Below are 27,649 nucleotides of genomic sequence, written 5' to 3' on the forward strand. Positions count from 1 at the left end.
TTGGTTGCTGGTGAAGTTAATATTTGATATATAGCCTAACTGCAGAATACGTCCTAACAACTCTAAGACAAGTATTTTGGTTCAGAGATCAAAACTAATTATAGTATTCCAAATAAAATACCACCAGAGTCCTGCAAAGTCTCAGCAAATATTCCTTACTTTGTACTCCAGTCAGGAACAGCATCCCATTTGCCAACTGAACCTAAGTGTTTAATTTCCATATTTCAAAATTGAACATCCCAAGATCTTTTGCAGTAATCCACATTTGATTTTTTAAACTATTTATTTATTTAGACATTCTGTGTGGAACAGGCCTTTCTAGCCCAATGAGCTGCGTCACCCAGCCACTTACCAATTTAGCCCTAGCCTAATCACAGGGCAATCTACAATGACCAACTAACCTACTAATTGGTACGTCTTTTGACTGTAGGAAGGAAGTAGAGCACCTGAAGGAAACACACACACTCTCACACAAAGGACATACAAACTTCTTACAGAGGACACTGGAATTGAACTCTGAACTCTGACATGCCAAGCTGTAATAAAGTCATGTTAACTGCTACACTACCATTAAATGTTCTTCTATCCTTCCCTTCTATTCTCACATTTCCCACATTAAAAATCCATCTGCGACATTTTATTCCACTTTAAAGATTAGATTAGCTTTATTTGTCACATGTACAGTACATCAAAACATACAGTGAAATGTGCTGTTTTGCCTCAAATCAAATCAGTGAGGATTGCGTTGGGCAAGCTACGAACCTGTACATCTTTGGAATGTGGGAGGAAACCAGAGCACCTGGAGGAAATCCATGTGTACAAACTCCTTACAGAATTGAACCCAAGCCTCTGCTGCTCTAAAGCATTGTGCTAGCCACTATGCTACTGTGCTATCCATTATCCCAGTACTGATTTGGCCAACTAGAGTGCAAAGGTCCTGGAAAGGACAACATTTGTGTGGTACATCCAAGACAGCTTCCTCACAGAATATACACAGGAGTCTGCTCAAGAAGGAGCAATACTGGCCTCCTCTTAGGGAATGAGGTGAGCCAAGTAAATGAAGTAGCATTCAGAGAGCACTACTGGTCCAGTAATCACAATTCCATTAGTTTTAAAATAGTCATGGAAAAAATAGACCAAGACAAGCTCTGAGGGTATTAGGCAGGATTGAGCTAGGGGCAACTATGTGACTCTCTATGAAAGCAAAGGAATAGGTAATAAACAGGATAATTGTAAAAGGGTCATAACAAGAATCCAAGCGCAGTATATTCCTGGTAGGATGAATGGCAGACACACCAAGCTGAGTGAATCCTGCCTGATGCTTTCAGGCAGCTACAGTAGGCGAAGAGCAGGCTAAAGAAGGAAGTTAGAATGGCATAAAGAGGTTCTGAGATGGATTTAGCAGGCAGGGTTAAAAATAATTCCAAGTGGATTTTTCATTATATTAATAGTAAAATTGTGACCAGGGAGAGACAAGGTCCTCCTAAAGACCATCAAGGTGTCCATGTGTGCAGCTTCAGGAAATAACCAAGATTTTTTTTGTAATTTATTTTTTATTGAAATTTATCATCAAACAAACATTTCCATAAGATGTATTTCAGATACTGTACATATATATATATATCTCATATAATCATATTTGTCACAAATCTCCACATGATAATTATCTGAGGTATACACTCATAGAAAGGAGAGGAGGGAAATAACAATCGAAAACTATGTACAAGTAGGGAGTGATCTTTTTTTACAACATATTCATTGATTTGTGAGAATAAAATCAGGCCTATGAGGCATTATGTAGTTAAACCATTTTTCCCAGTATGAATCAAATTGTTTCAGCTTATGATTAACAGATGCTGTTATCTTCTCCATTTTGTAAATGTCCATTGTAATTTCCATCCATGTATTTAAAGTTGGGCTCTCCGGTGATAACCATTTCCTAGTAACAGATTTTTACCAGCACCAACAGTATATTCATTAAATATTTATCTCTTTTCAACCATTCTTGAGGTATATACCCAAAATATATGGTCTTACTCTCCAAGGGTATTTCACATCTAAAGATGTCTTGCAGGGCATTGTGTATCCCTCTCCAATAGTCTTTGATAACAGGGCAGTCCCAAAAAATATGATAATGATTTGCATTTTGATTTCTACAATTTCTCCAGCAAACAGGGAGGTTACTATCATAATGGGATTTCTGAGAGGGTGTAATGAAATATTTTATCAAGTCTTTCCATCCAAACTCCCTCCATTTCTGTGAATTGGTACATTTCCATTGATATCTCCATATTATTGTCCATTCTTCCTCAGATATAATTATCCTTCCTTCTCCCATTTTGTTTTCATGTATGAAGTTGAATGTGTTTTAAGATTTGACAAACCCTTATACATGCTTGAAATGATTCTACTACCATTATCTGAATTATATGCTTTTCTAAATAGCTCTATCAAGCATGTACTTGCCTTTGTTACATTTTTAAGCGTCCTATTAACATATTGTCGCATCTGTAAATACTGATAAAAATCTTGTTTTTCTAATAAGTGTTTCTCTTCAAGCATTTCAAAACTGAACAGTGTTCCTTCTTTCATTATGTTGCAAAGAACTGTTATTCTTTTAGCTGTCCAGTCCTTAAATCTAGCATCCAGTTTATTCGGCGTAAAATCCGAGTCATATGCACACCATTTAAGAATTGCAATATCTCCTTCTAGATTATATTCTTTTATAGTAGTTTTCCATATTTTAAGAGTCAATTTCACCCATGGGTTATCAATAGTATTTATGTACCTTTGCAGGCCAAAATTGCTTGTATGGGGATGGGAAGTATCCGCTCCTCAAAGTTTTTCCATTGAGCGTCATATGATGGGTTGCACCAACATATCACAGCTCTCAACTGTGCTGCAAAATAATAATCTCTAAGAGAAGGTAGGCCCCATCCCCCCTTTTCCTTTGCTAATTGCAAAGTTTTGAGATGAACTCTAGGCCTTTTACCTTGCCAAATATACCTTGATAACATCTTGTTCCATTCATTGAATTGATTTTGATTAATCTCTACTGGTAGGGTCTGAAAGAGATAGAACAGTCTGGGCAGTATATTCATTTTAATAGACTCAATCCTTGAACTGATACTAAAAAAAAGGAATCAGGTACCACCTTGCCATATCTTCCTTAATTTTTTATATAAAGGCTAATAATTGCATTCTGATAATTTTGCCAAATCTTTTGGCATAATGATGCCCAAATATTTGGAAGACTCTGTTTGCCATGCCCAGGGATATCTACTTTCAATTTCTCTCGGTGGGCTATAGTAATATGAAAGTAATTGGGTTTTATCTATGTTTATCTTGTATCCTGATAATTGACCATATTGTTCAAAGGATTGCATCAATTTAGGTAAAGAGTATGTTGGTTGCCCTAGATAGATCAAAATGTCATCCACATAACAAGCCAATTTATGCTCTGTCCCTTTAGTAGTAATTCCCCTGATATCTTCATTGTGTCTGATGTATTGAGCTAATGGTTCCAGATATAACGCGAGGAGTAGCGGTGACCATGCACAACCCTGTCTCATGTCCCTTTCTAGGGTAAGACTATTTTATAAATATCCATTGATTTTAATCCTAGCAGTAGGATTGTCATATAGTGTCTGTATAGTTTTAATAATTGTGTCTTGGAAACCAAATCTATGTAAAACTCTGTAAAGAAAATTCCAATTAACCGAATCAAATGCCTCTTCAGCTTTCACGCTTATCACTATTGCTTCGATCTTATTTTTTTGTATATGATCCATAATGTGAAGTGTCTGTGGTGAACTAGATATACCTGTCTGACTGCTCCTGTGGCTCCTCCCAAGACCCTGCTGACTACCCCTGTGGCTCCTCCCACAGACCCCTGTATAAAGGCGACTGTGGCCTGCTGCTCTCCCTCATTTTCCCCAGGATGTAGTGTTGTTCTTCAGTCAATAAAAGCCGATATCTCACTTCCTAAGTCTCGGCGTGAGTTATTGATGGTGCATCAGTGTCCTTCATATATTATCTTGTGTTTGGCGTTGTCGTATAAAACCTGTCTGATCATTACGTATCAGTATGGGTAGAAACTCCTCTAATCATTTGATAACCAAGATTTTTAATGTCTATTTCTCCTTACTGATTACTAAAGAGAATATCAAGGATGCCAAAGAAATGGGGGTAATAAGTAGGTCTTGGAACATATGCATTTTACATGGAAGAACATAACTGCAGCCTTGAAGGTGGGCAAATCCTTAGGGTTTGACCCAAACCCCCGGACGTTATGGAAGGCCAGAGAAGAAATCGCAGAGGCCTTTGTAGAGACATTTGCCTCATCATTAGTGATGCGACAGAAGACTAGCGTATGCTGATACTGCTCCATTGCTCAAGAAGTGTAGCAAGGACAGGCCGGGGTATACAGACTGGTGAGCCTGACTTTACTTGCTGTGAAGTTACTGGAGGAAATTTTGAGGGGCACGTCTACCATCTTTTGGATAGTCAAGGCCTGATCTGGAACAGTCATTGTAGGTTGTGAGTGGAAAGTCATGTCGGGTGAGCCTTTTGGAGAATATTTTCAAAGAGCTAAGTAAGGGGATAGATGAAGGTAGAGCTGTGCATGTTGTCAGTTTGGCCTTTGACAATGCCTCGGATGGCAGGTTATCTAAAAGTTTAGATTTCATGGAACTCTGGGGCAGCTGGCAGAGTGAATTCAGAATTGCTTGATGGTAGAGGAAGAGGGTGATGTTTGAAGATCAATTCTCCAACGACAGACGTGTGAGTGATGGAATGTTCCAGGAGTCAGTGTGGGGATCCATGTTATTTGTTATTTATGTAAGTGATTTGTATATGAATGTACATGGTATATTTCGCAAGTCTGCTAGCGGTCATGAAGTAGAGGATCTTACTGATAGTGAAGCATGTTAAAATTAATTACAAAGACAGCTTGATTAGTTAGGGAAATAGGCTCAGGAATGGCAATTGGATTTCAACTTAGATAAGTGTGAAGCGATGCATTTTGGACAGTCATCCAGGGTAGGACCTATACAATGAATGGCAGGGCACTGCCGAGTGCTATTGAACTGAGACCTGGGAGTTGACAAGGTGACATGGTGGTGAAAAAAGCATTTAGTATACTGCCCTTCATCAGTCATGGTATTGAGAACTGAAGTAGTGATATTATGTTGCAGTTATATAAGTCATTAGTGAGACTGCACTTGGAGTACCGGGTACAGTTTTGGTCAGCCCATTACAGAAAAGACATTGGCAAACTGGAGAGGGTGCAGAAGAGATTCACAAGCATGCAGCCTGAGTTAAAGGGAGAGGTTGGCCAAGCTGGGTTTTTATTCCTTGGCACACAGAAGAATTAGAGGTGATCCTACAAAAGTTTATAAAATCATTAGGGGTGTGTATAAGGCAGACAGTCACAATCTTTTCCACTGGGTGGCAAAATCCATAAGCAGAAGGCATAGATACAAGGTAAGAGTTGTGAGATTGAAAAGAGTCTTGAGAGGTAATTTCGAGTAGCTGCAGTGAATTGCAAAAGGAAGTGGTTGAAGTGAGTACAACTGCAACTCTTTTGACATTTGGCAAATGACATGGAGGTGAAGGGTTTTGTGGATCATGGGCTGAACGTGGGCAACTGGAATGACTACAGATGTTGACATAGACCAGTTGGGCTGAAGGGATGGTTTTTCTGCTGTTGTTATGACTCCCTTCAAAAAATAACTCACTGTATTTCGCAGCATTACATTTCATCTGCCATGCAATCACCTATTCCACCATCTCTCTTCCATCTCTAATTATACTCCTCACAATTCAATAAGCATCCAAGGTGTACATTATCCAATTTAAGTCCTTCGCAATCAAGACCAAATCATTAAGAAAAGCAGTAATTCTGTAAGAACTATGGGGTAACTCCAATAATCATTTTGCTCCAGTTTAAAGAAAAAAAATTCTCTCAGTATCAGCACTGTACCAAACACTGGAGGACCAAAGTGGGTCAGGCAATACATATGGAGGGAAATGGAGAGTCAGTGTTTCAATGTCAAGTCCCTTCATCGAGACTGGAAAGAAAGAAGAGAAATATCCAGTATAAGGAGGTGAGGGTAGCCAGAGCTGGTGGGTGGTTTGTGGATCTATGGTAGCATAGTGATTAGCACAACACTTTCCAATACCAGCAAAATGGGTTCAATTCCCAGCACTGTCTGTAAGGAGTGTGGACATTCTCCCCTTGGCCTCATGGGTTTCCTCTGGGTGCTGCAGTTTCCTCCCACAGTCCAAAGACGTACTGGTTGGTAGGTTAATTGGACATTGTAAATTGTCCTGTAATTAGGCTAGGGTTAAATTAGGGCTTGGGGGCAGTGCAGCCCCATTGGCCAGAAGGGCCGACACTGTGCTGTATCTCAATTAATAAATCCAAGGTAGGTGAGGAACGAGGAGATTGACAATGGTGTGGGAAACTGGGAGATGATAGGTGAAAGTGACAAAGGACTAAAGAAGGTGGAATTTTATGGTAGAGGACAATAAAAATGGAATGAAGGAAGGGGGTGGGGAGGGGAATCAGTGGCAAGAATGTGTGTGCAATTGGCAGATTTAAAGAGTGGATGATGGAATGACAAGGGGCAATAGGAACCTGTGGGATAAAGCCACAATAAAAGGAACAGCAAGGAGTGATTACTGGAAGTTACAGAAATCGATGCACATTCTGTCAGCTTGGATACTACCAAGGTGGTATATGAGGTAACTGTCTTGGTAGTCTCCAACCTGACAACATGAACATAGATTTCTCTTACTTACAGTAACCACTCCCCTCTACCCCATTTGTTTCCAGTTACACTGATTTCCTCCCCCACCCTCTCAATCTGCCCATCATACACACGACTTCCCTCCACCCTTTTATTCTACTTTCCACTAAACTCTCCTGCCTCTTTTTTTAGAAGTCTCTCCTCTTTCTTTCTTTCCAATCCTGATAAAGGATCCTGACTGAAAGCATTGACTGTCCATTTTCCTGCATCCATGTTGCCTAACCCACTGAGTTCCTTCAGCTCCTTTGTACCTTGTTCTTGATTTCCAGAAGTTGCAGTCTCTTATGTCTGCTATGCGCATTACCAGACTGTTTTCAGTTGCTATATTCTCTGTTTTATTGCATGACCAATCTTGATGAAAAGTTTTATAACTTTTCAAATGTTTTTAGAAGTTCTATATATCGCCTAAGTTACATTTCCCTCATCAACCTTCTCAATGATTCTCATTAATTGAAGGGGCTATGGAAATCCATTAGAAGAATCAAAAGAGCAATGGAACTTTTATGTATCTCTCAAGTTATTGGTAAAACTCTGTTCAGCAAAACTTTGGAGGTGTAGGACTATCAGAGTTCCTGCATTGTCAAAATTCAAAGTTTAAAGTAAATGTATTATCTAAGTATGTATATGTTACCAAATACTACCCTGAGATTCATTTTCTTGCAAGCATTTACAGGTAAAAAATAAGAAGTACAGTAGCTTCCATGAAAAACCATACATAAACAAAGAATGACTGTCAGGCATATTCTGGAGTCATGATATATAGCAAATAATAATTTCAACAGCAACCAGTCTTCAGATCTGAATGTGAATTGCATATTGAGTTTAAAATGCAGCTGAGAATAATGGTCTTCCTAGAGCTACAGGCTGGGGTCGATTGCAAACCAGTAAACACTCCATTCACCAGAGATGTCCGTATATGCATGAATGCAGTCCAGAGAGAGGGGTGATTAACAATCAGTTTAATTTGTCTGGAGTGTTGGTGTGAGATCTAGGTGTTTGAAAATTGTATGTAACTCAAAGGAAGCTTTTGAATGCATTAAAACTATAGAATTGTCCTGCATATGTAATCTAATCTACCGAGTGTCTTCAGTGGTGCCTACTTGAGCTGAATAAAGATTTCTGTATCACTAGCTTCAGTGTCTCTCCTGTGACTTTGTTCGCAGTCACAACAGTGATGAACAATCAATATGCAAAAGAAGACAAACTGTGCAAATAAAATAAAATAACAACAGTACTTAAAACGCAAGTTGTAAAGAGTTCTTGAAAACGTGTAAAAAACAAAAAACACAAAATGCTGGCAGAACTCAGCAGGCCAGACAGCATCTATGGGAGGAGGTAGTGACGACGTTTCGGGCCGATACTCTTCATAGCGTGTCTATGGTTGTAGAGTCAGTTCAGCATTTAGGTGAGTGAAGTGCTCCACACTGGTTCAGGACCCTGATAGTTGTAAGGGAATTACTCTTCCTGAACCTTGGGGTCTGGGATCTGAGGCCCTTACATCTCCTCCTCAATGGTAATAGTCAGAAGAGAACATTGCTTGAATGGTGGGGGTCTTTGATGATGAACGTTGCTTTCTTGTGACAGCTCTCCATCTAAATGTTCTCGGTGGTGGGGAAGGTTTTGCTTGTGATAGACCGGGCTGTAACTACCATCTTCTATAGTTTTATTCTGTTTTTATCGATGGTCTGCTTCTGGGCATCGATATTTTCATACCAGGTCATGATGCAACCAGTTAGGACACTTCCATTGTGCACCTAGAGAAATTTGTCTAAGCTTTTGGCAACATGTCAAATCTACGCAAACTTCTGAGGAAGTAGAAGTGCTGTCATGCCTTCTTTGTGATGGCACAGATGTACTGGTCCCAGGACAGGTCCTTTTGATACGTTGGATGCTATTTCTGTTGAAAACCTTCACACGTTTTTAATTCACCTTTTCAAAGCTGTTAGATAGCATTATAGTGAATGTTCCAGTGAAACTGGGAGGATTAAGGGAAGTACAAGAAACAAAAGCCTGGTGAGTTTAACCTGGGGTCCACAGAGCCCTTGCTATGGTATTGGTCCATGGCATAAAAAAGGTTGGGAGCCTCTGGTTTAAAGGGTGTGCAGGAACTGGGTCTCTCATGAATTTAAAAAGAGTGCACCAACAAGCACTTCAATAAGGTTCAAGGAGATTATCTTCCAGCTGCCAATTCTTTAGGGATTCTCAATAGATGTACTGTGTTTATCAGAATTTTATTGTACTAAAAAATAGATGTTGGCTGGCAGACGTCAAGAATCATAAAGATCAGATCTCAGAACTATGATAGCAGCTGCAATACACATATAGTTTCATTGCATTTTAACATCACTGGGCAATGCTACAGGGCAAACTCAAATAAGGTTAACCATGGGCAAGGTTGATGGGCTGAAAGCAGAAACACAGGCTCCTCAGCCTGGACAAGAACAATGACCTTTATCGACAATAATCCTATTTGCACAATGGCACTAAATCAGAAAATAATTTCAAAGTTACTTTCATTGTATCTGCAGTTAAAAATCTTAAAGACACTGACATTCTAATCCACTTTATATATTTCCAGCAACAGTGGTTCAGAGAAAATTTTACAAGATTCTATTCAGCACATCTTATCAATACTGATTACCCAATATAATCCCACCATCCTGCAGATGGCAGTTCTTCAAGTACACATTCATGCAATTGTTAAACGTGTTTAAGGTTTCTGCCGCAATCAGCCTTTCAGGCAAGGAAACCCAGACCCCAGTTTGTTGGGAAGTTTTTACATCATTTCCTTTCTACTTCTCTTATAAATTACTTCAAAATCTCTCTGTCCCCTAGCTTTTGAGCTAAGCTCCTTGTTAAGGGAAATTGGTCATTATTCTATGCATGACCCTCATAATTCTATACACCACAAGTTAGTCCCTCCTTGATCTCTTCTATTCCAAATAAAACAGCTACAGCTTGGGTAAACTTTTTTCAAAATTACATTTGTCTGGACTAGGCACTGTCCTTATCCTTGTGAATTGGCACAGTTGTGCAGCTAGTACAGTCACTGGCCCACATTGCCAGAGACCCAAGTTCAGTTATGGCCTTCGGTGTTGTCTAGGTGGATTCTGCAAACCACCCCCCCCCCCTTGACTGTGTGGGTTTTCTCCTAATCCTATAGCTATGTGGTTGGTAGGTCAACTGGCCACTGTAACTTTTCCTTAGTGTGTAGGTTCTGGAGGTAATCAAAAAGAATGAGAGGTGAATAAAAATGGGAAGAGTGTAGGATTAATGTAAATTGATGAATGCTCAGCATTAATTTAATGGGCTAAAAGGTTTCTTACTGTGTCTCATCTGCACCTTCTCCTAATTCAATAATATCCTTTCCTGTAACGTGATGATCGGAACTGTAAGGTAACAAGCATAGAATTCCAGCATAACCACCCTGCTCTTGTACATAACGTCTCAACTAATGAACAAAAGTATCTTTAACTATATTATAGATCTGTTTTGCTACATTTAAGGATCTGTGTATATACAATCCATTGTCACTGTGTTCCACACTACTCCTCAAAATGAAGATGCAAAAGACCATAGACACTGGGTCAAAATCGTCACCTGTCCATTTCCTTCCATAGACGTTGTCTTTGTGTGTGACACTCCTCAAAATGCTATCATTTAATATGTATTCCCCTGCCTTTCTGTACCTCCCCTACTGATCCTCTGGATTACTTTATTGCTATTATTGACATTTTTTGACAGACTGACTAAAGCATCTAAATCCTCCTGATGACCAAAGCTTTTGCCACATCATCAACCACATAGCCAACTTACGTACCATTTGCAAACTTCTTTATCATACCCACAAGCTGAAGTCTGTATCATTCATTATGCACCAAATAGGGACCAAGTACTGAATCCTCTGAAATGTCATTGGTAAGAACTTCACAAGCACACTAGTCAATCATTCTGCCTCCTGTCACTGAACTCATTTTGGATCCAATTTGCCATCCTCCCCTGGATCCCATTCTTTGCTTTTTTGATCACTCTTATGTGTGATCTTATCAAAAGCTTCACTGAAATCCACTTATTTTACATCAAACACAATTCCCAACTTATCTCCTCAAATATGTCAATTCAGTTAGACATGACATTCCCTCAACAGAACTGCGTTGATTGATATATGCCTATCTAAATGAGCTTGTATGTTTTGCCTCAGGATAGAACATAGAACATAGAATAGTACAGCACAGTACAGGCCCTTCGACCCACAATGTTGTACCGACCCTTAAACCCTGCCTCCCATATATTCCCTCACCTTAAATTCCTCCATATACCTGTCTAGTAGTCTCTTAAATTTCACTACTGTATCTGCCTCCATCACTGACTCAGGCAGTGCATTCCATGCACCAACTAATCTCTGAGTAAAATACCTTCCTCTAATATCCCCCTTGAACTTCCCACCCCTTACCTTATAGCCACGTCCTCTTGTATTGAGTAGTGGTGCCCTGGGGAAGAGGCACTGGCTGTCCACTCTATCTATTCCTCTTAATATCTTGTATACCTCTATCATGTCTCTTCTCAACCTCCTTCTCTCCAAAGAATAAAGACCTAGCTCCCTTAAGTTCTGATCATAATGCATACTCTCTAAACCAGGCAGCATCCTGGTAAATCTCCTCTGTACCCTTTCCAGTGCTTCCACATCCTTCCTATAGTGAGGCGACCAGAACTGGACACAGTACTCCAAGTGTGGCCTAACCAGAGTTTTATAGAGCTGCATCATTACCTGACGACTCTTAAACTCTATCCCTCGATAGAGGGATATCCCACCCTATAAGCTTTCTTAACTACCCTATCTACCTGTGAGGCAACTTTCAGGGATCTGTGGACATGTACCCCCAGGTCCCTCTGCTACCAAGTATCCTGCCATTTACTTTGTACTCTGCCTTGGAGTTTGTCCTTCCAAAGTGTACCACCTCACACTTCTCTGGGTTGAACTCCATCTGCCACTTCTCAGCCCACTTCTGCGTCCTATCAATGTCTCTCTGCAATCTTCGACAATCCTCTGCATTATCCAAATACCACCAACTTTTGTGTCATCTGCAAACTTGCCAACCTACCCTTCTACCCCCACATCCAGGTCGCTAATAAAAATCATGAAAAGTAGGGGTCCCAGAACAGATCCTTGTGGGACACCACTAGTCACAACCCTCAAATCTGAATGTACTTCCTCCACCACGACCCTCTGCTTTCTGCAGGCAAGCCAATTCTGAATCCACCTGGCCAAACTTCCCTGGATCCCATGCCTTCTGACTTTCTGAATAAGCCTACCATGTGGAACCTTATCAAATGCCTTACAAAAATCCATGTAGATCACATCCACTGTACTATCCTCATCTATATGCCTGGTCACCACCTCAAAGAAATCTAACGGGCTTGTTAGACATGATCTGCCCTTTACAAAGCTATGCTAACTATCTCTGATTAGACCGTGATTCTCTAAATGCCCATAGATCCTATCTCTAAGAATCTTTTCCAACAGCTTTTCCACCACAGATGTAAGGCTCACTGGTCTATAATTACCTGGACTATCCCTACAACCTTTTCTGAACAAGCGGACAACATTCGCCTCCCTCCAATCCTCCAGTACCATTCCCATGGACAACAAGGACATAAAGATCCTGGCCAGAGGCTCAGCAATCTCTTCCCTCACCTCGTGAAGCAGCCTGGGGAATATTCCATCCTAATGTATTTTAACAACTCCACCACTTCCTCTCCTTTAATATCAACATGCTCCAGAACTTCAACCTCACTCATATTGTACTCACTGTCATCAAGTTTCCTCTCATTGGTGAATACTGAACAGAAGTGTTCATTGAGGACCTCGCTCACTTCAACTGCCTCCAGGCACATCTTCCCACTTTTATCTCTAAACTGTCCTACCTTTACTCCTGTCATACATAACATAACATAAGAACATAAGAGATTGGAGCAGGAGTAGGCCAATCGGCCCCTCAAGCCTGCTCCGCCATTCAACAAGATCATGGCTGATCCAATCTTAACTCTAGTTTTCACCGAATCCCACAAGGCAACAGTGCCAACCAACAGGGCACCATGCCGCCCATTTTATTTTATTGTTCATCCCGCCCAAACCCATGTGATCACCCGGGGGAAAAAAACCGAGTTGCCAATTGAGGAGAAAAAATCTGGAAAATTCCTCTCCGACCCATCAAAAACTGGTCTAGGAGATCACATGGCTGATCTAAACCTAGCCTCATGTCCACTTACCTGCTCGCTCACCGTATCCCCTAATGCCATTTTTATCCAGGAAAATGTCTATCTCCGTTTTGAATTTATTGAGTGTAGTAGCTTCCACAGCTCTCTGGGGCAGTAAATTCCACAGCCCCACTACCCTCTGAGTGAAGAAATTTGTCCGCATCTCAGTCCTGGAATGGCATCCCCTTATTTTAAGATTATGCTCCCTAGTCCTAGTTTCACCCATCATTGGGAACATTCTCCCCGCATCCACCCAATCAAGCCCCTTCACAATCTTATATGTTTCAATAAGATCGCCTCTCATTCTTTGGAACTCCAATGAGTAGAGTCCCAATCTACTCAACCTCTCATCATACATCAACCCACCCATCCCCGGAATTAACCTAGTGAACCTTCTCTGCACTGCCTCGAGAGCCAGTATGTCCTTTCTTAAATATGGACACCAGAACTGCACGCAGTACTCCAGGTGTGGTCTCACCAATACCCGGTACAACTGCAGTAAGACCTTCCTGGTCTTATACTCCATCCCCCTAGCAATAAAAGCCAGCATTCCATTGGCCTTCTTGACCACCTGCTGCACTTGCATACTAACTTTTTGTGTTTCCTGCACCAGGACCCCCAGATCCCTTTGCACAGAAGCACTTTCCAGTTTCTCTCCATTTAGATAATAACTTGCTCTATTATTTTTCCTGCCAAAGTGCAAGACCTCACACTTGTCAGTATTATATTTCATCTGCCAAATGTCTGCCCAATCACTCAGCCTATCTATGTCCCCCTGCAGGGTTTCAATGTCCTCCGCACTCATTACACTCCCTCCCATCTTTGTGTCATCAGCAAACTTCAATACGTTGCACTTAGTCCCTTTCTCCAAATCATTAATATAGATTGTAAAGAGTTGGGGTCCCAACACCGACCCCTGCGGAACGCCACTAGTCACCAACTGCCAGTCTGAGAATAAACCATTTATCCCAACTCTCTGTTTTCTGTTAGAAAGCCAATCCTCCACCCATGCCAGAATATTATCCCCAATCCCATGATTTTGGAAGCCTTTTGGAAGCCCAAATACACCACACCCACTGGTTCCCCTTTATCTACCCTATATGTTATGTCCTCAAAGAACTCCAACAAATTTGTCAAACATGACTTCCCTTTTGTAAAGCCATGCTGACTTTGTCCTATTAAGCTATGTTTATCCAAATGCCCTGTTACTGTTTCCTTAATTATCGATTCCAACATTTTGCCAACCACAGATGTTAGGCTAACTGGCCTATAATTCCCAGCCTTCTGTCTATTGCCCTTTTTAAATAAAGGAGTTACATTAGCAATTTTCCAATCTGCCGGGACCATTGCCGAGTCCAGCGAGTTTTGAAAAATTATCACTAATGCATCCACAATCCCGACCGCCACTTCCCTTAAGACCCTAGGATGCAAGCCATCCGGTCCAGGGGATTTATCCACCTTCAGTCCCATTAATTTATCAAGTACCATTTCCTTGGTGATTTGAATCGTAGTTAGCTTCTCTCCCCCTAGAGCCCCCTGTTTATCCAGTGTTGGGATATTTTGAGTGTCCTCTACTGTAAAAACTGATACAAAATATTTGTTCAGCGTTTCCGTCATCACCATGTCCCCTACCATTAATTTCCCAGTCTCATCTTCTAGGGGACCAACATTTACTTTAGCCACCCTTTTTCTTTTTATGTAACTATAAAAACTCTTACTATCTGCTTTTATGTTTTTCGCCAATTTACTTTCATAATCTATGTTCCCCTTCTTAATCAATCTTTTTGTTATTTGCTGCTGATCTTTAAAAGCTTCTTGATCTTCAATCTTCCCACTAGATTTAGCTACCTTATATAACTTTCTTTTTAGTCATATACTTTGCTTTATTTCTTTACTTAGCCACGGATAACTATTTTTTCTTTTACACCCTTTTTTCTTCAGTGGAATATATTTTTCTTGATAGTTGTAAAATAACTCCTTAAATATACACCACTGATCAAGTGGCGAGTTGATCTACCCTTTAATCTATTTTCCCAATCCATCTTAAGCAATTCCGCTCTCATCCCATCATAGTCTCCTTTATATAAGCTCAGTACGCTTGTTTGAGATCCAACCCTCTCATCCTCTAATTGAATATGGAATTCGACCATGTTATGGTCACTCATTCCAAGGGGATCCTTTACTAGGACATTTTTTATTAGTCCTGTCTCATTACATAGGACCAGATCTAAGACTGCTTGCCCCCTTGTCGGCTCAGTAACGTATTGTTCAAGGAACCCATCCCGAATACACTCAATAAACTCTTCTTCAAGGCTGCCGTGTCCGACTTGATTATTCCAGTCAATATGAAAGTTAAAATCCCCCATAATTATAGCTGTTCCCTTATTACAAGCCCCAACTATTTCCTGATTTATGCTCCGACCAACTGAGTTACAGCTGTTTGGAGGCCTATAGACTACTCCCACCACTGCTTTTTTCCCTTTACTATTTCTTATTTCTACCCAAATTGTTTTGTTATCCTGATCCTTTGAGCCAATATCATTTCGCTTTATTGCAGTGATTTCTTGCTTTATTAACATAGCCACCCCACCTCCTTTTCCTTCTTGCCTGTCTCTCCTAATTGTCGAATACCCTTGTATGTTTAATTCCCAGTCCTGGTCACCCTGCAGCCATGTTTCCGTAATTGCCACAATATCATAACCATATGTAATTATTTGTACCGTCAACTCATCAATTTTATTCCTAATACTACGTGCATTCAAATAAAGGACTTTCAAATATGTTTGTCACTTATTTCCTACCTTTTCCTTTTGTACAACTTTACGCTTATCTCCGTACATTCTTTCCCCTCCTGACACATTCTTGTTCTTCACATCCTTCTTGTTCATCCTTTTGTTCTTCACATAATTGAAGAATGCCTTGGGGTTTTCCTTTACCCTACTCGCCAAAGCCTTCTCATGCCCCCTTCTTACTCTCCTCAGCCCATTCTTGCTCTTTTTTTGCTACCCTATATTCCTCAATAGCCCCATCTGATCCTTGCTTCCTAAACCTCATGTATGCTGCCTTCTTCCACCTGACTAGATTTTCCACCTCACTTGTCACCCATGGTTCCTTCACCCTACCATTCTTTATCTTCATCACCTGGACTCATCGACCACATGTCCATAGTACATATCCCTGCAAAAACATCATCCCAATTCACACCCGCAAGTTCTAGCCTTATAGCCTCATAATTTGCCCTTCCCCAATTAAAAATTTTCCTGTCCTCTCTGATTCTATCCTTTTCCATGATAATGCTAAAGGCCAGGGAGCAGTGGTCACTCTCCCCCAGATGCTCACCCACTGAGAGATCTGTGACCTGACCCGGTTTGTTACCTAATACTAGATCTAGTATGGCATTCCCCTAGTCGGCCTGTCATCATACTGTGACAGGAATCTGTCCTGGACACACTTAACAAACTCTGCTCCATCCAAACCCTTGGAACTAATCAGGTGCCAATCAATATTAGGGAAATTAAAGTCACCAATGATAACAACCCTGTTATTTTTGCAACTTTCCAAAATCTGCCTCCCAATCTGCTCCTCGGTATCTCTGCTGCTACCAGGGGGCCTATAGAATACCCCCAGTAGAGTAACTGCTCCCTTCCTGTTCCTGACTTCCACCCATACTGACTCAAAAGAGAATCCTGCTACATTTCCCACCCTTTCTGTAGCTGTAATAGTATCCCTGTCCAGTAATGCCACCCCTCCTCCCCTTTCCCCTCCTCTATCCCTTTTAAAACACTGAAATCCAAGGATATTGAGAATCCATTCCTGCCCTGGTGCCAGCCAAGTCTCCGTAATGGCCACTACATCATAACTCCAAGCATGTATCCAAGCTCTCAGTTCATCACCTTTGTTCCCGATGCTTCTTGCATTCAAGTACACACACTTTAGCCCTTTACTACCTTTATACCCTTTATTCTGCTGCTCTTTCCTCAAAGCCTCTTTATATGTTAGATCTGGCTTTATTCCATGAACTATACTTGCAGTTCTTGCATTACCTTTATCGTCCTCCACCTCACTGTCTGCTCTAACACTCTGGTTCCCCTCCCCCTGCAAATGTAGTTTAAACCCCCCAGAGCAGCACTAGCAAACCTTCAAGAGGATGAATGCTAATAACTGGGCCACCAGTGAACTTAAATGGACTATAATTACGCATTTTACCCCTTCCTCCCTCTTTAAACAATGAGATCAACAATCAACATCCTTCCAACCTTCTATCACCAGTCCGATAATTAGGGTTGAATTGTAGATGCTGAGGAAGGCCCATTTGCAAACATCTCAGCTATCTTATGTACTTATATTTATTGTGGTGTTTTTTATTGTTTTGTTCTTTATCTTGTGTTTTTTCTTTGTGCCGCATCGGATCTGGACTGGCAATTAATTTGTTCTCCTTTACGATTGGAAACGTCATTAAACAATCTTGAAACTTGAGAAATAAACACCAACATAAGGCATATAATCGAAAAACAGTAATAGATTTTGTAGTAATTTTCCTGACCTTTCAACAAATATCCCAGCCTGCACTGCATGGACAATGCTGCGGAATCTCGGCTTCTCCTCGGTCCTTTTCAGCATCATTCCCATTTGTCTTGTAAACGTGGAGGCCAACCAGTCTCGGACCTCTGAGGGAATAGAGTCAGACTGGATGTCACTGAGCTCATCTTCTGTATCCAGCAGACGCCTGTGTTTAAAAGAGTTATGTATTAAAAACACATGTAAATACATAAAAAACCTTTTTCATTCTAAATGCTCCTTTTGATGTGAACAGTTTTTGAAGCATGAATGTTCTGCTTGAAAAAGGATGACTACCACTGAGTCAGCCTGCTAGTTAACCCTCTATGCAGACAATAAATTTGGGCATTTAAACTAATTAATCAAAGTATGTACAAATCAACAAACGCTGAAAACAACAGTAATACTCAAAAGGCTCAGTGTGCTGCATTAGCTACTATTAAGAAAGATGGCAGCTGTGCTTGCTTTCACAACATGGGATGCATCTCAGTTCTGTCCCACTGGGAGAAATGCCCCCAGAGCTTTGAAGGGGTAGGGAAAAGATATGGAAGCACAGATGATGTACCGATGGAGGCATGATCAGGTCCTGAAGACCATCGCTGAAGCCATCAGCACGGGAGTTGAGTGGGCGAAGCAGTCCCGACCCTCCAAGCAGACCATTGCCTTTGTCAGAGCTGGGGAGCAGCCAATACCCGCCAAAAGAACATCTGCAGGTATCCTGACCTCTGCGAGGGACTGGCAGCTGTTGGTGGACCTCAAACGGCAGTTGAAGTTCCCCAACCATATCGCAGCCACCACCCTGCGACCAGACATTGTCCTTGTGTCTGAGTCTACCAAGCAAGTGGTGCTGCTGGAGCTGACAGTCCCATGGGAAGATCGCTTGGAAGAGGCCTTTGAAAGGAAGCTCTCCAAGTATGCAGGACTGGTCAGCAACTGGATGGAGAGTGAGGTGTCTCCCAGTGGAGGTTGGATGTAGGGGATTTGCACCCTGTTCTTTAGCCAGAGCCTTCAACAATTTGGGCATCAAGGGAGAGCAGAAGAGCAGAGGCATCCACAGTACCAGCAATGCGGCAGAGAGGGCCTCAAGATGGCTGTGGCTCAAAAGACAGGAGCCATGGAGTCATAAGTAGCTAGCCATCTGGACAAGCTGGGATCTGATCAGCCCTGGCTGGGTCACCTGGAGGAGGGTGTATGACGTTGAAAGACCCGAAACACCCCATGATTCCAGGAACATCACTGAAGATGTGTCCAGAGGCATCAGTAGATGTATGTACACAGCATGTAAAGGTGCAGAACCACAAGATACTTATGACATCATCACCTGTGACCATCAAATATACAATGCTGGCTACAAATTTCACCCCAAAGCAGAATGTGATATAAAGCCACTGTGTACCAGCACACAAATAAGCGAACAAAACGTATAAAACAACTCAGCAAGACAAAAGCATTTTGATCAAGCAAGAGCTATTTTGGCATAAGCCCTTGAGGAGAAAATCAAATTACAAATCCACTTGAATTTGCAATTTCACTGTCACTTTCAGAGAACAATACAATTGAAATGGAAAGACCTCAAGATATTATTATAAATCAGACCAGAAGAGAAAAGAAACAAATAAAAAGAATATATGGTCATGGGGAGCTGCTATGTTGGAGCAGCCATTGTGAGAACAGGCCAGTCTTGGAGTGGAGAGCTGAGGCAACGGTGAGCAGAGGTAAGACTCAGATGAGGTTTTTATCATCTTTTTAATCTATTTCTTTTGACGGTGCAGTTAGGGCAGTGAATAGTCCTCCTGCAAGACGTGAGGTCAAGGAACTCATGGTCTCCCTGATGACTGCATCTGTGGGAATTGCACTGTTGACTGCCAGGTGAAAGGACTGAGCTGGAGTTGATGACCTCAACAGATGAGAGTTTTAATGAGGTGGTCAAACCTCAGGTACAGGCTACAGATAAATGGCCGACCACCAGAAGAAGTTTGTGGATAAGGAAAACAGGTCTAGATGAATAACCTATCAGAAGCTAGCACCAGGAGCTGGGTTAGTGACACTGTGCCTGGCTCTGTAGCTCAAAAGAGAAGTCAAGTAGAGGATGAAGTCAAGTAGAGGATGAAGTCAAGTAGAGGCATAGTGATAGTGAACTTTGTAGCAGGGGGCAGAGCAAATGTCACAATCAAGTGTCTAAGATAACGTGTTGCCTCCTTAGCAACATTGTCAAGGATGTCTCAAACAGGTACAGGGCATTCTGAAAGAGGAGTGTGAACTACCAGAGGTCATAGTCCACAAAGTACCAATGACATAGGCAGGAGCAGTGATGATATCCTGCTAAGGAATTTTAGGGAACTAGGTAGAAAGATTAAAACGCAAGACTCCCAGGGTAGTAAATTCAGAATTAACATTCATGCCATGTGCCAGAAAGGTGAGGAATAGATGCACAGTACTGTTCAATATGTGGCAAAAGATCTTCCAAGGCAGGTCGCGCTTGCTTCTGAATTGCAGGAGAACCAATATATTTGGCAGGAGGTTTGTTAGTGTTATGCAAGAGAGTGTAAGGTAGAGTGGAAGGGGGATTAGGGCAACAGGTAGTAGGGTAGAGAGCCAGGAAAATGGTAATGTCAGACTGAAATGAAAGACAGCAAATGGCAGGCTAATAAATGAGGTGGGACTGAAAGGCTTTTGCATTGTTACCTGAGCCAAATGCAAATATGTACAGGATTAATTGGCACAAATCTAAATATGTGGCTTCCAAGATTGATGTGAGAGAATTAGGCTTGAATTCATAGGACATTGACACCAGTATTAGGGAAGAAGAGAGCTGTTCCAATGGATGGGCTCCACTTGAACTGGACTGGAACTAGGGTCCTGTGGAATCACATATCTAGGGCTATGGATAAAGCTTTAGAACCATAGAACCATAGAAGCTAGATAGATAGATAAAGCTAGATAGTAGCAGGTGGTTCAACAGTTTGGATAAGTGAGGATAAATAAAAAGGAAGGCAGGAGGGGTTACTGAAATGTCTGGAATAAAGAATTATACAAAAAGTTTTAAAAAGTATAAGAATTTAACTTCAGGCAACATGGAAACAAAATTGCAAAGAAGGGTGACGAATACAAGACTGAAAGCGTTATATTTGAATACACACAGTACACAAGCTAGATAATTTTGTAGCCCAGTTAGAAATTGGCATCACTGCCAAATTGTGGGCATCACTGAGTCGTAGCCGAAAGAAAAGCACAGGTGGGAGCTTAAAATCCAAAGATACAACTTATCAAAAGGACAGGCAGGTGGGATGAGGGGGTGGGTTGACAAAAATTAAATCAAATCCTTAGAAACGATGCCATCCTTGATGTCATTATGTCATGAAAGAGATGTAGAATCTTTATGGATAGAGTAAAGCAACTGCAAGAGTGAAAAGACCATGATAGGAATTATATTCAGGCTTCTGGAAATAGGCCAGGATGTGGGGTACAAATTACAATGGGAGATAGAAAAGGCATGTAAAGTTGACAATGTTTCAATGGTCTTGGTGGTTTTTAATACTGTATGCTGATAGATTGGGTAAATCAGGTTGGTACTGGATTCAAGAGAAGTAATTTGTAGAATGCAGATAAAATGATCTGTTATAACAGCTTGTGGTCAAGCCCATTAAGGAAACTTCTGGGTTAGATATTGCATAACGAACCAGATTTGATCAGGGAGCTTAAGGTAAAGGAACCCTTAGGAAGCGGTGATCATGATACGATAGAATTCACCCCAATGTTTGCAAGGGAGAAGCTAAAATCAGATGTATCAATATTACAGTGGAGTAAAGGGAATTACAGAGGCATGAGAGAGGATTTGGGTAAAGCTGACTAGAAGGGACACTAGCAGGGATGATGGTAGAACAGCAATGGCTGAAATTTCTAGGAGTAATTTGGAAGATGCAAAATTGGTTCATCTCAGAGAAGAAGAAATGGATGATGAAGGGAAGATGAGGCAACTGTGGCTGAATTCAAAGACAGCATAAAGCAAAAGTGAAGCATACAGTATAGCAAAACTTTGTGGTAAGCTAGAGGATTTGGACACTTTAAAAAGCTAAAAGAAGGCAAGTAATAAAGCAATAAGGAAATAAAACATGAAATATGAAGATAAATTCCTTAATAATATAAAAGAGAATATTATATTTTTTCAGATATAAAGAGCAAAAGAGAGGCAAGGGTGGACATCAGACAATTGGAAAATGATGCTAGAGAGGTAGTTAACGGGGGATAATGAAATGGCAAATGAACCATATAAGTATTTTGCATCAGTCTTTACTGTGGAAGACACTAGCAGCATGCCAGAAATTTGAAAGTGTTGGGGGCAGAAGTGAGTGTAGTTGATATTGCTAAGGAGAAGGTGTTTGGGAAGCTGAAATGTAGGAAGATGGACAAAGACAAGATGGACTACACTCTAAGGATATTAAGAAGTAATAGTAAGTTGGAAGTCTTTGAGGAAGTAATGAAGTATTGGCAGGATAGACAAAGGAGTCACTGGATGTTTTTTACTTGGATTTTCAAAAGGTGCCGCACATGAAGCTGGTAAACAAGGAAAGAGCCCATGGCATTACTGAAAAGGTACTAACACGGACAGAAGATCAGCTGATTGGCAGAAGGCAAAGAGTGGGAATGAAGAGTTCCTTCTCTGGTTGGCACCCAGTGAGTAGTGATGTTCTGCAGAGATCAAAGTTGGGTCTGTGAGTTTTTCTTTTCTAAGTTAATGATCTGGGTGATGGAATTGATGGCTTTGTGGCCAATTTTGCAAATGATAGGAAGACAGATAGTGCTGAAAATGAAAAGAGTCCCAAAAAAGCTTGGACAGATTAGGAGAATGGGAAAAGAAGTGTCAAATGGAATACAGTATAGGGAAGTGTATGATCATGCGTTTTGTTTGAAGGAATAAAGGAATACTTTCTAAACAGGGTGAGAATTCAAAAATCAGAGAAACAAAGGAACTTGGGAATCCTAGCACAGGATTCACAAAAGGTTGACTTGCAGATTGAGTCAGTGGTAAGGAGGGCAAATGCAATATTTGCATTGATTTCCAGAGGACTAGAATATAAAGCAAGGATGTCGTGCAGAGACTTTACAAGACATTACTCAGGCCACATTTGGAGTGTTGTGAGCAGTTTTGGGTCCCTTCTCTAAGAAAAGATATTCTGCAATTGGTATGGATCTAGAGGAGATTCACAAGAATGATACTGGGGATGGGAGCTCAGGAGGGAATGTGATGGCGCCTAATGGCGACTGCTTTGCTTGCATCTTCGGAAACAGCTCTATTTCTACCTTTAGTACCTTTATTTTTCCCTTTCAGGGTTCTTTTGAAGACCCTGACCTAGAGTTACATGCAGGCTTCAGTTCTTTGTGGGAATGGGACCTGTTCTCACGGTTCTATGACTGGCCGCTAGTCGACATGCCAAGGGTTTGGCCTGGACATCTCGATCGTGTTCGGAAGCCTAAGATCTCAGGGCTCTGGAGACGAGCAGATCAAGGGTCGGTGTCACAGCAGGAGACTCGTGTGTCATCAGGGAGGCTGGAAAATCTTTAGCTGTGGGCCCGAAAACCCGAGGTCTTTGCGATCTTCAGACACAGAGCTCAAAAAAAGCGATGAAATGGACTTTTAACATCGTAAACCAGTGGGTTATTGTTTAGTCTCCCACTCGCTATGAAAATGGGGGAATCTCCCTCTCCCTTGCCAGGGAGAGAGAGAACCTGTGGTTTGTCAAATGTTGCTGAAGTGCGAAGCTTTTGGGGTAACTTTGGTCAGTGTCTTTGCTTTTTTTTGCCGGTGGGGAGAGGGGGGATCGTTGCTCGCTGCCGCTTACGTGCAGGAGGGTGGAGTTGGTGGGGACTTTGGGGTTCTCATACTTAACTGTTGTTCATTCTTTGGGAACATCTCTGTTTTCATGGATGTTTGCGAAGAAAAAGCATTTCAGGATGTATATTACATACATTTCTCTGACATTAAATTTGACCTATGAACCTTTGAATCTTGAACCTTTGAAAGGGTTAACACATGAGGAGCATTTAATGGCTCTGGGCCTCTACTCACTGGACTTTAGAAGAATGGGGGGGGGGTGATTTCATTGAAACCTATCAAATAGGGATGTTAGCTTTCATAAGTTGAGGGATAGAGTTAAGAGTTGCGAAGTAATGATGCAGCTCTATAAAACTCTGGTTAGGCCACACTTGGAGTACTGTGTCCAGTTCTGGTCACCTCACTATAGGAAGGATGTGGAAGCATTGGAAAGGGTACAGAGGAGGTTTACCAGGATGCTGCCTGGTTTAGAGAGTATGCATTATGATCAGAGATTAAGGGAGCTAGGTCTTTACTCTTTGGAGAGAAGGAGGATGAGAGGAGACATGATAGAGGTATACAAGATATTAAGAGGAATAGATAGAGTGGACAGCCAGTGCCTCTTCCCCAGGGCACCACTGCTCAATACAAGAGGACATGGCTTTAAGATAAGGGGTGGGAAGTTCAAGGGGGATATTAGAGGAAGGTTTTTCACTCAGAGAGTTGTTGCGTGGAATGCACTGCCTGAGTCAGTGGTGGAGGCAGATACACTAGTGAAATTTAAGAGACTGCCAGACAAATGAAGGAATTTAAGGTGGGGGGGGTTATATGGGAGGCAGGGTTTAAGGGTCAGCACAACACTGTGGGCCAAAGGGCCAGTACTGTGCTGCACTATTCTATGTTCTAAGTTCTAAATATTAAAAGACCTAGATAGATTTAATGTAGGGAGGATACTTCCTATATGGGGGAGTCTAGGCCCAGAGGGCACAACCTGAGAATAGAATGATGTTCCTTTAGAATGGAGATGAGGAGGAATTTCTTTAACCAGAGAGTGTGAGTCTGTGGAATTCACTACCACAGACTTCTGTGGAGGCCAAGTCATTGGTCATAATTAAAGCAGATTAATTAGTAAGGGTGTCCATGGTTATGGTGAGAAGGTAGAAGAGCAGTGTTGAGAGGGATAATGATTCAGCCATGAGGGAAAGGCAGGGCAGACTTGATGGGCTGAATGGCCTAATTCTGTTCCTGGATTATGAAGCCTGTGGATGATACCAAGATTGGTGGAGTTATGGACAGCATAATGGACTATTAAAGAATTCAGTAACATATACCTAGATATGGAAGACAAGTGGCAGATGGAACTTAATCCAGGCAAGTGTGAGGTGTTGCATGTTAGGCCGTGCAATTAAAAAAGAATGTATACAGTTCATGGTAGACTGCTTAAGAGGTATGATTAAGATAGAGAGGGATCTTGGGTCCATTGTTGACTGAACATGGCTTCACGAGTAGATAAAGTAATAAAGAAGGGTTGTTGCCTGCTTGCCTTCATTGATAGGGATACTGAGTATAAGAGTATAAAAGTCATGCTGCAGCTGGACAAAACTTCAGTCAGACCATATGGATCACTGAGCACAGTTCTGGTTGCCCCGGGACAGGAAGGATGTTGAGACTGTGAAGATGGTGCTGAGGAGGTTAAAAGATGCTGTCTGGATCAGAACGGATGAGTGAAAATGGAAGGTTGGACAAACTTGGGCTGTTTTTTCCGGTGCTCCAGAGATTGAGGGGAGACAAGATAGAGGTTTTTAAAATAAAGCAGGCAGTCAGAATCTTTCCTCCAGAGTAGAGATATCAAATATCAGATGACGTGCTTTTAAGATTAGGGCAGTGTTAGGGTGGGGGGTGAGTTTAAAGATGACATGAAGGGCAATTGTTTTTTTACACAGTGAGTTGCATGTATTTAGATAGATAGATACTTTATTCATCCCCATGGGGAAATTCAACATTTTTTCCAATGTCCCATACACTTATTGTAGCAAAACTAATTACATACAATACTTAACTCAGTAAAAATATGATATGCATCTAAAATCACCCTCTCAAAAAGCATTAATAATAGCTTTTAAAAAGTTCTTAAGTAGTTTACTTAAATACATTGAGTCCTAACCCCGGCACTTTAACATATCTTACTCCTGGCGGTTGAATTGTAAAGCCGAATGGCATTGGGGAATATTGATCTCTTCATCCTGTCTGAGGAGCATTGCATCGATAGCAACCTGTCGCTGAAACTGCTTCTCTGTCTCTGGATGGTGCTATGTAGAGGATGTTCAGAGTTTTCCATAATTGACCGTAGCCTACTCAGCGCCCTTCGCTCTGCTACCGATGTTATACTCTCCAGTACTTTGCCCATGACAGAGCCCGCCTTCCTTACCAGCTTATTAAGACGTGAGGCATCCCTCTTCTTAATGCTGCCTCCCCAACACGCCACCACAAAGAAGAGGGCGCTCTCCACAACTGACCTATAGAACATCTTCAGCATCTCACTACAAACATTGAATGACGCCAACCTTCTAAGGGAGTACAGTCGACTCTGTGCCTTCCTGCACAAGGCATCTGTGTTGGCAGTCCAGTCTAGCTTCTCATCTAACTGTACTCCCAGATACTTGTAGTAGACAGTTTATTGAAGCTTTTATGCTGCCTTTAAAAAGCTGTCACACAGACACATGAATATGAAGAGAATGGAGAGATATGGATGACATGTGGGAGAAGGACATTTAGTGTAAATTGGCAACAAGCTCACACAATTTTATGGGCTGAACACCCTGTTCCAGTGCTATAATGTTCTCTGCATAAACACAGGGTTAAACTTTTCACTCAAAACCATCAACTAAAAGCAATTACCAGCAGCTTCAGGACAGACAGAACTGAAAACAATGTTATTATTATGATGGCAAATGTTCTTACAGACAAAATGTCCTGCTAATGAAAACAGTGCAAGTGTCTGCTATTCCGCAAATGTGTGTGTCAAAACTCATCAGATCATGTCGTGAGTGTTGAACATTCTCAGCGGGAGATTCTGACTGAATAATTTATTAACGTGGGCCTGAGAGGCAAAAATACCACAGTGCTATTATATTATTGCCTAGATGGGTGGCAGATCCTTTCACAGCACAGCCGAGGAATAAAGAATTGTACAGGGACATGTAAAAGTGGTCAGCATACATACCGTGTCTCATCAATGTAGACTGTCTCAAGCACTGAAGCTGCATACTCCAAATTCTTCTTCAGATCCACAACCGAAGTTTCACCCCGTTCCAACTGTTTGACCAAATAGCGTAACCTAGAAACAAACAAGGAATGTTAAAGGGATAAGGTTTATATAGATTATAGTCTGTTGCTTTTATGAAATATAAGCAGAAAATACCTTAACTACACAGCAGATCAGGCTTGGGAGGTCTAAATGGGCTTTAGGAGGTCAAATAAAGGGAGAAAGTATATAGTTAATGGTAGACCCCATAAAAGGTACCAATGTACTACTGAGGTACAGAAGGATCTTGCACCACCGCTTCATATAGATAAAATTTCTGAAGCTACAGAAAACATTTACCAGCATGTGCCTGGACTTAGGGCCTGAATTACAAGGAGAAGTTGAGTAGACTAGGACTTTTATTTTCTGGAGTGTAGGAGATTGAGGGGTGACCTGATAGGGGTGTATAAAATCATGAGGGTCATTGACAGAGTGCAAGCAGATACTTTTTTATGGAGTGGGGGGTGGGAGAGGCTTCAAAACAGAGGGTTTAAACTTAAGATCAAATGCAAGACATTTAAAGGGGTCATTAAAGGCAGTTTTTCCATGCAAATCATGGTGCATATTCAGAATGAGCTGCCAGAAATAATGATGGGGGTGGGCACATAAGTAACATTCAAAAGCCACCTCAGTAAGAAGATAGGTAAAAGAGGTCGAGAGGACTAAGGGGAAAACATGAGCAAACAGGACTACCTCACTGGGCAACAAATTCTGCATGGACAAATTAGGCTGAGGGATACAATTCCATGCTGTATGACTATACAACAATCAGAACAATTAGAGATTAGCTTTAAGATATTGACAAAGGGACAAGGAAAGGAGGCAACAGAAGGAAAGGTTTGCCATATGGTTGAAGGAGGAAATGTTCATAACAATAGGTGTGAAAGTGCCAATTCAGCCAAGATG

The 27,649-nt window shown here is 41.4% G+C and overlaps 1 protein-coding gene across 1 annotated transcript in view; it reads right to left on the reverse strand.

The window, feature by feature from the left end:
* pde1ca (phosphodiesterase 1C, calmodulin-dependent a) overlaps positions 1-27,649 on the reverse strand; it is a 319,562-nt gene that overhangs the window by 153,567 nt on the left and 138,346 nt on the right. The window contains exons 3-4 of the mRNA XM_073052530.1: positions 26,663-26,776; positions 17,614-17,796 (exon numbers count right to left, since the gene is read on the reverse strand). Of these exons, the coding sequence (XP_072908631.1) occupies positions 17,614-17,796; positions 26,663-26,776 (297 nt within the window). The remainder of the gene's footprint in view (positions 1-17,613; positions 17,797-26,662; positions 26,777-27,649) is intronic.

This window comes from Hemitrygon akajei, chromosome 1 (assembly GCF_048418815.1).
Source record: "Hemitrygon akajei chromosome 1, sHemAka1.3, whole genome shotgun sequence".
NCBI lineage: Eukaryota > Metazoa > Chordata > Chondrichthyes > Myliobatiformes > Dasyatidae > Hemitrygon > Hemitrygon akajei.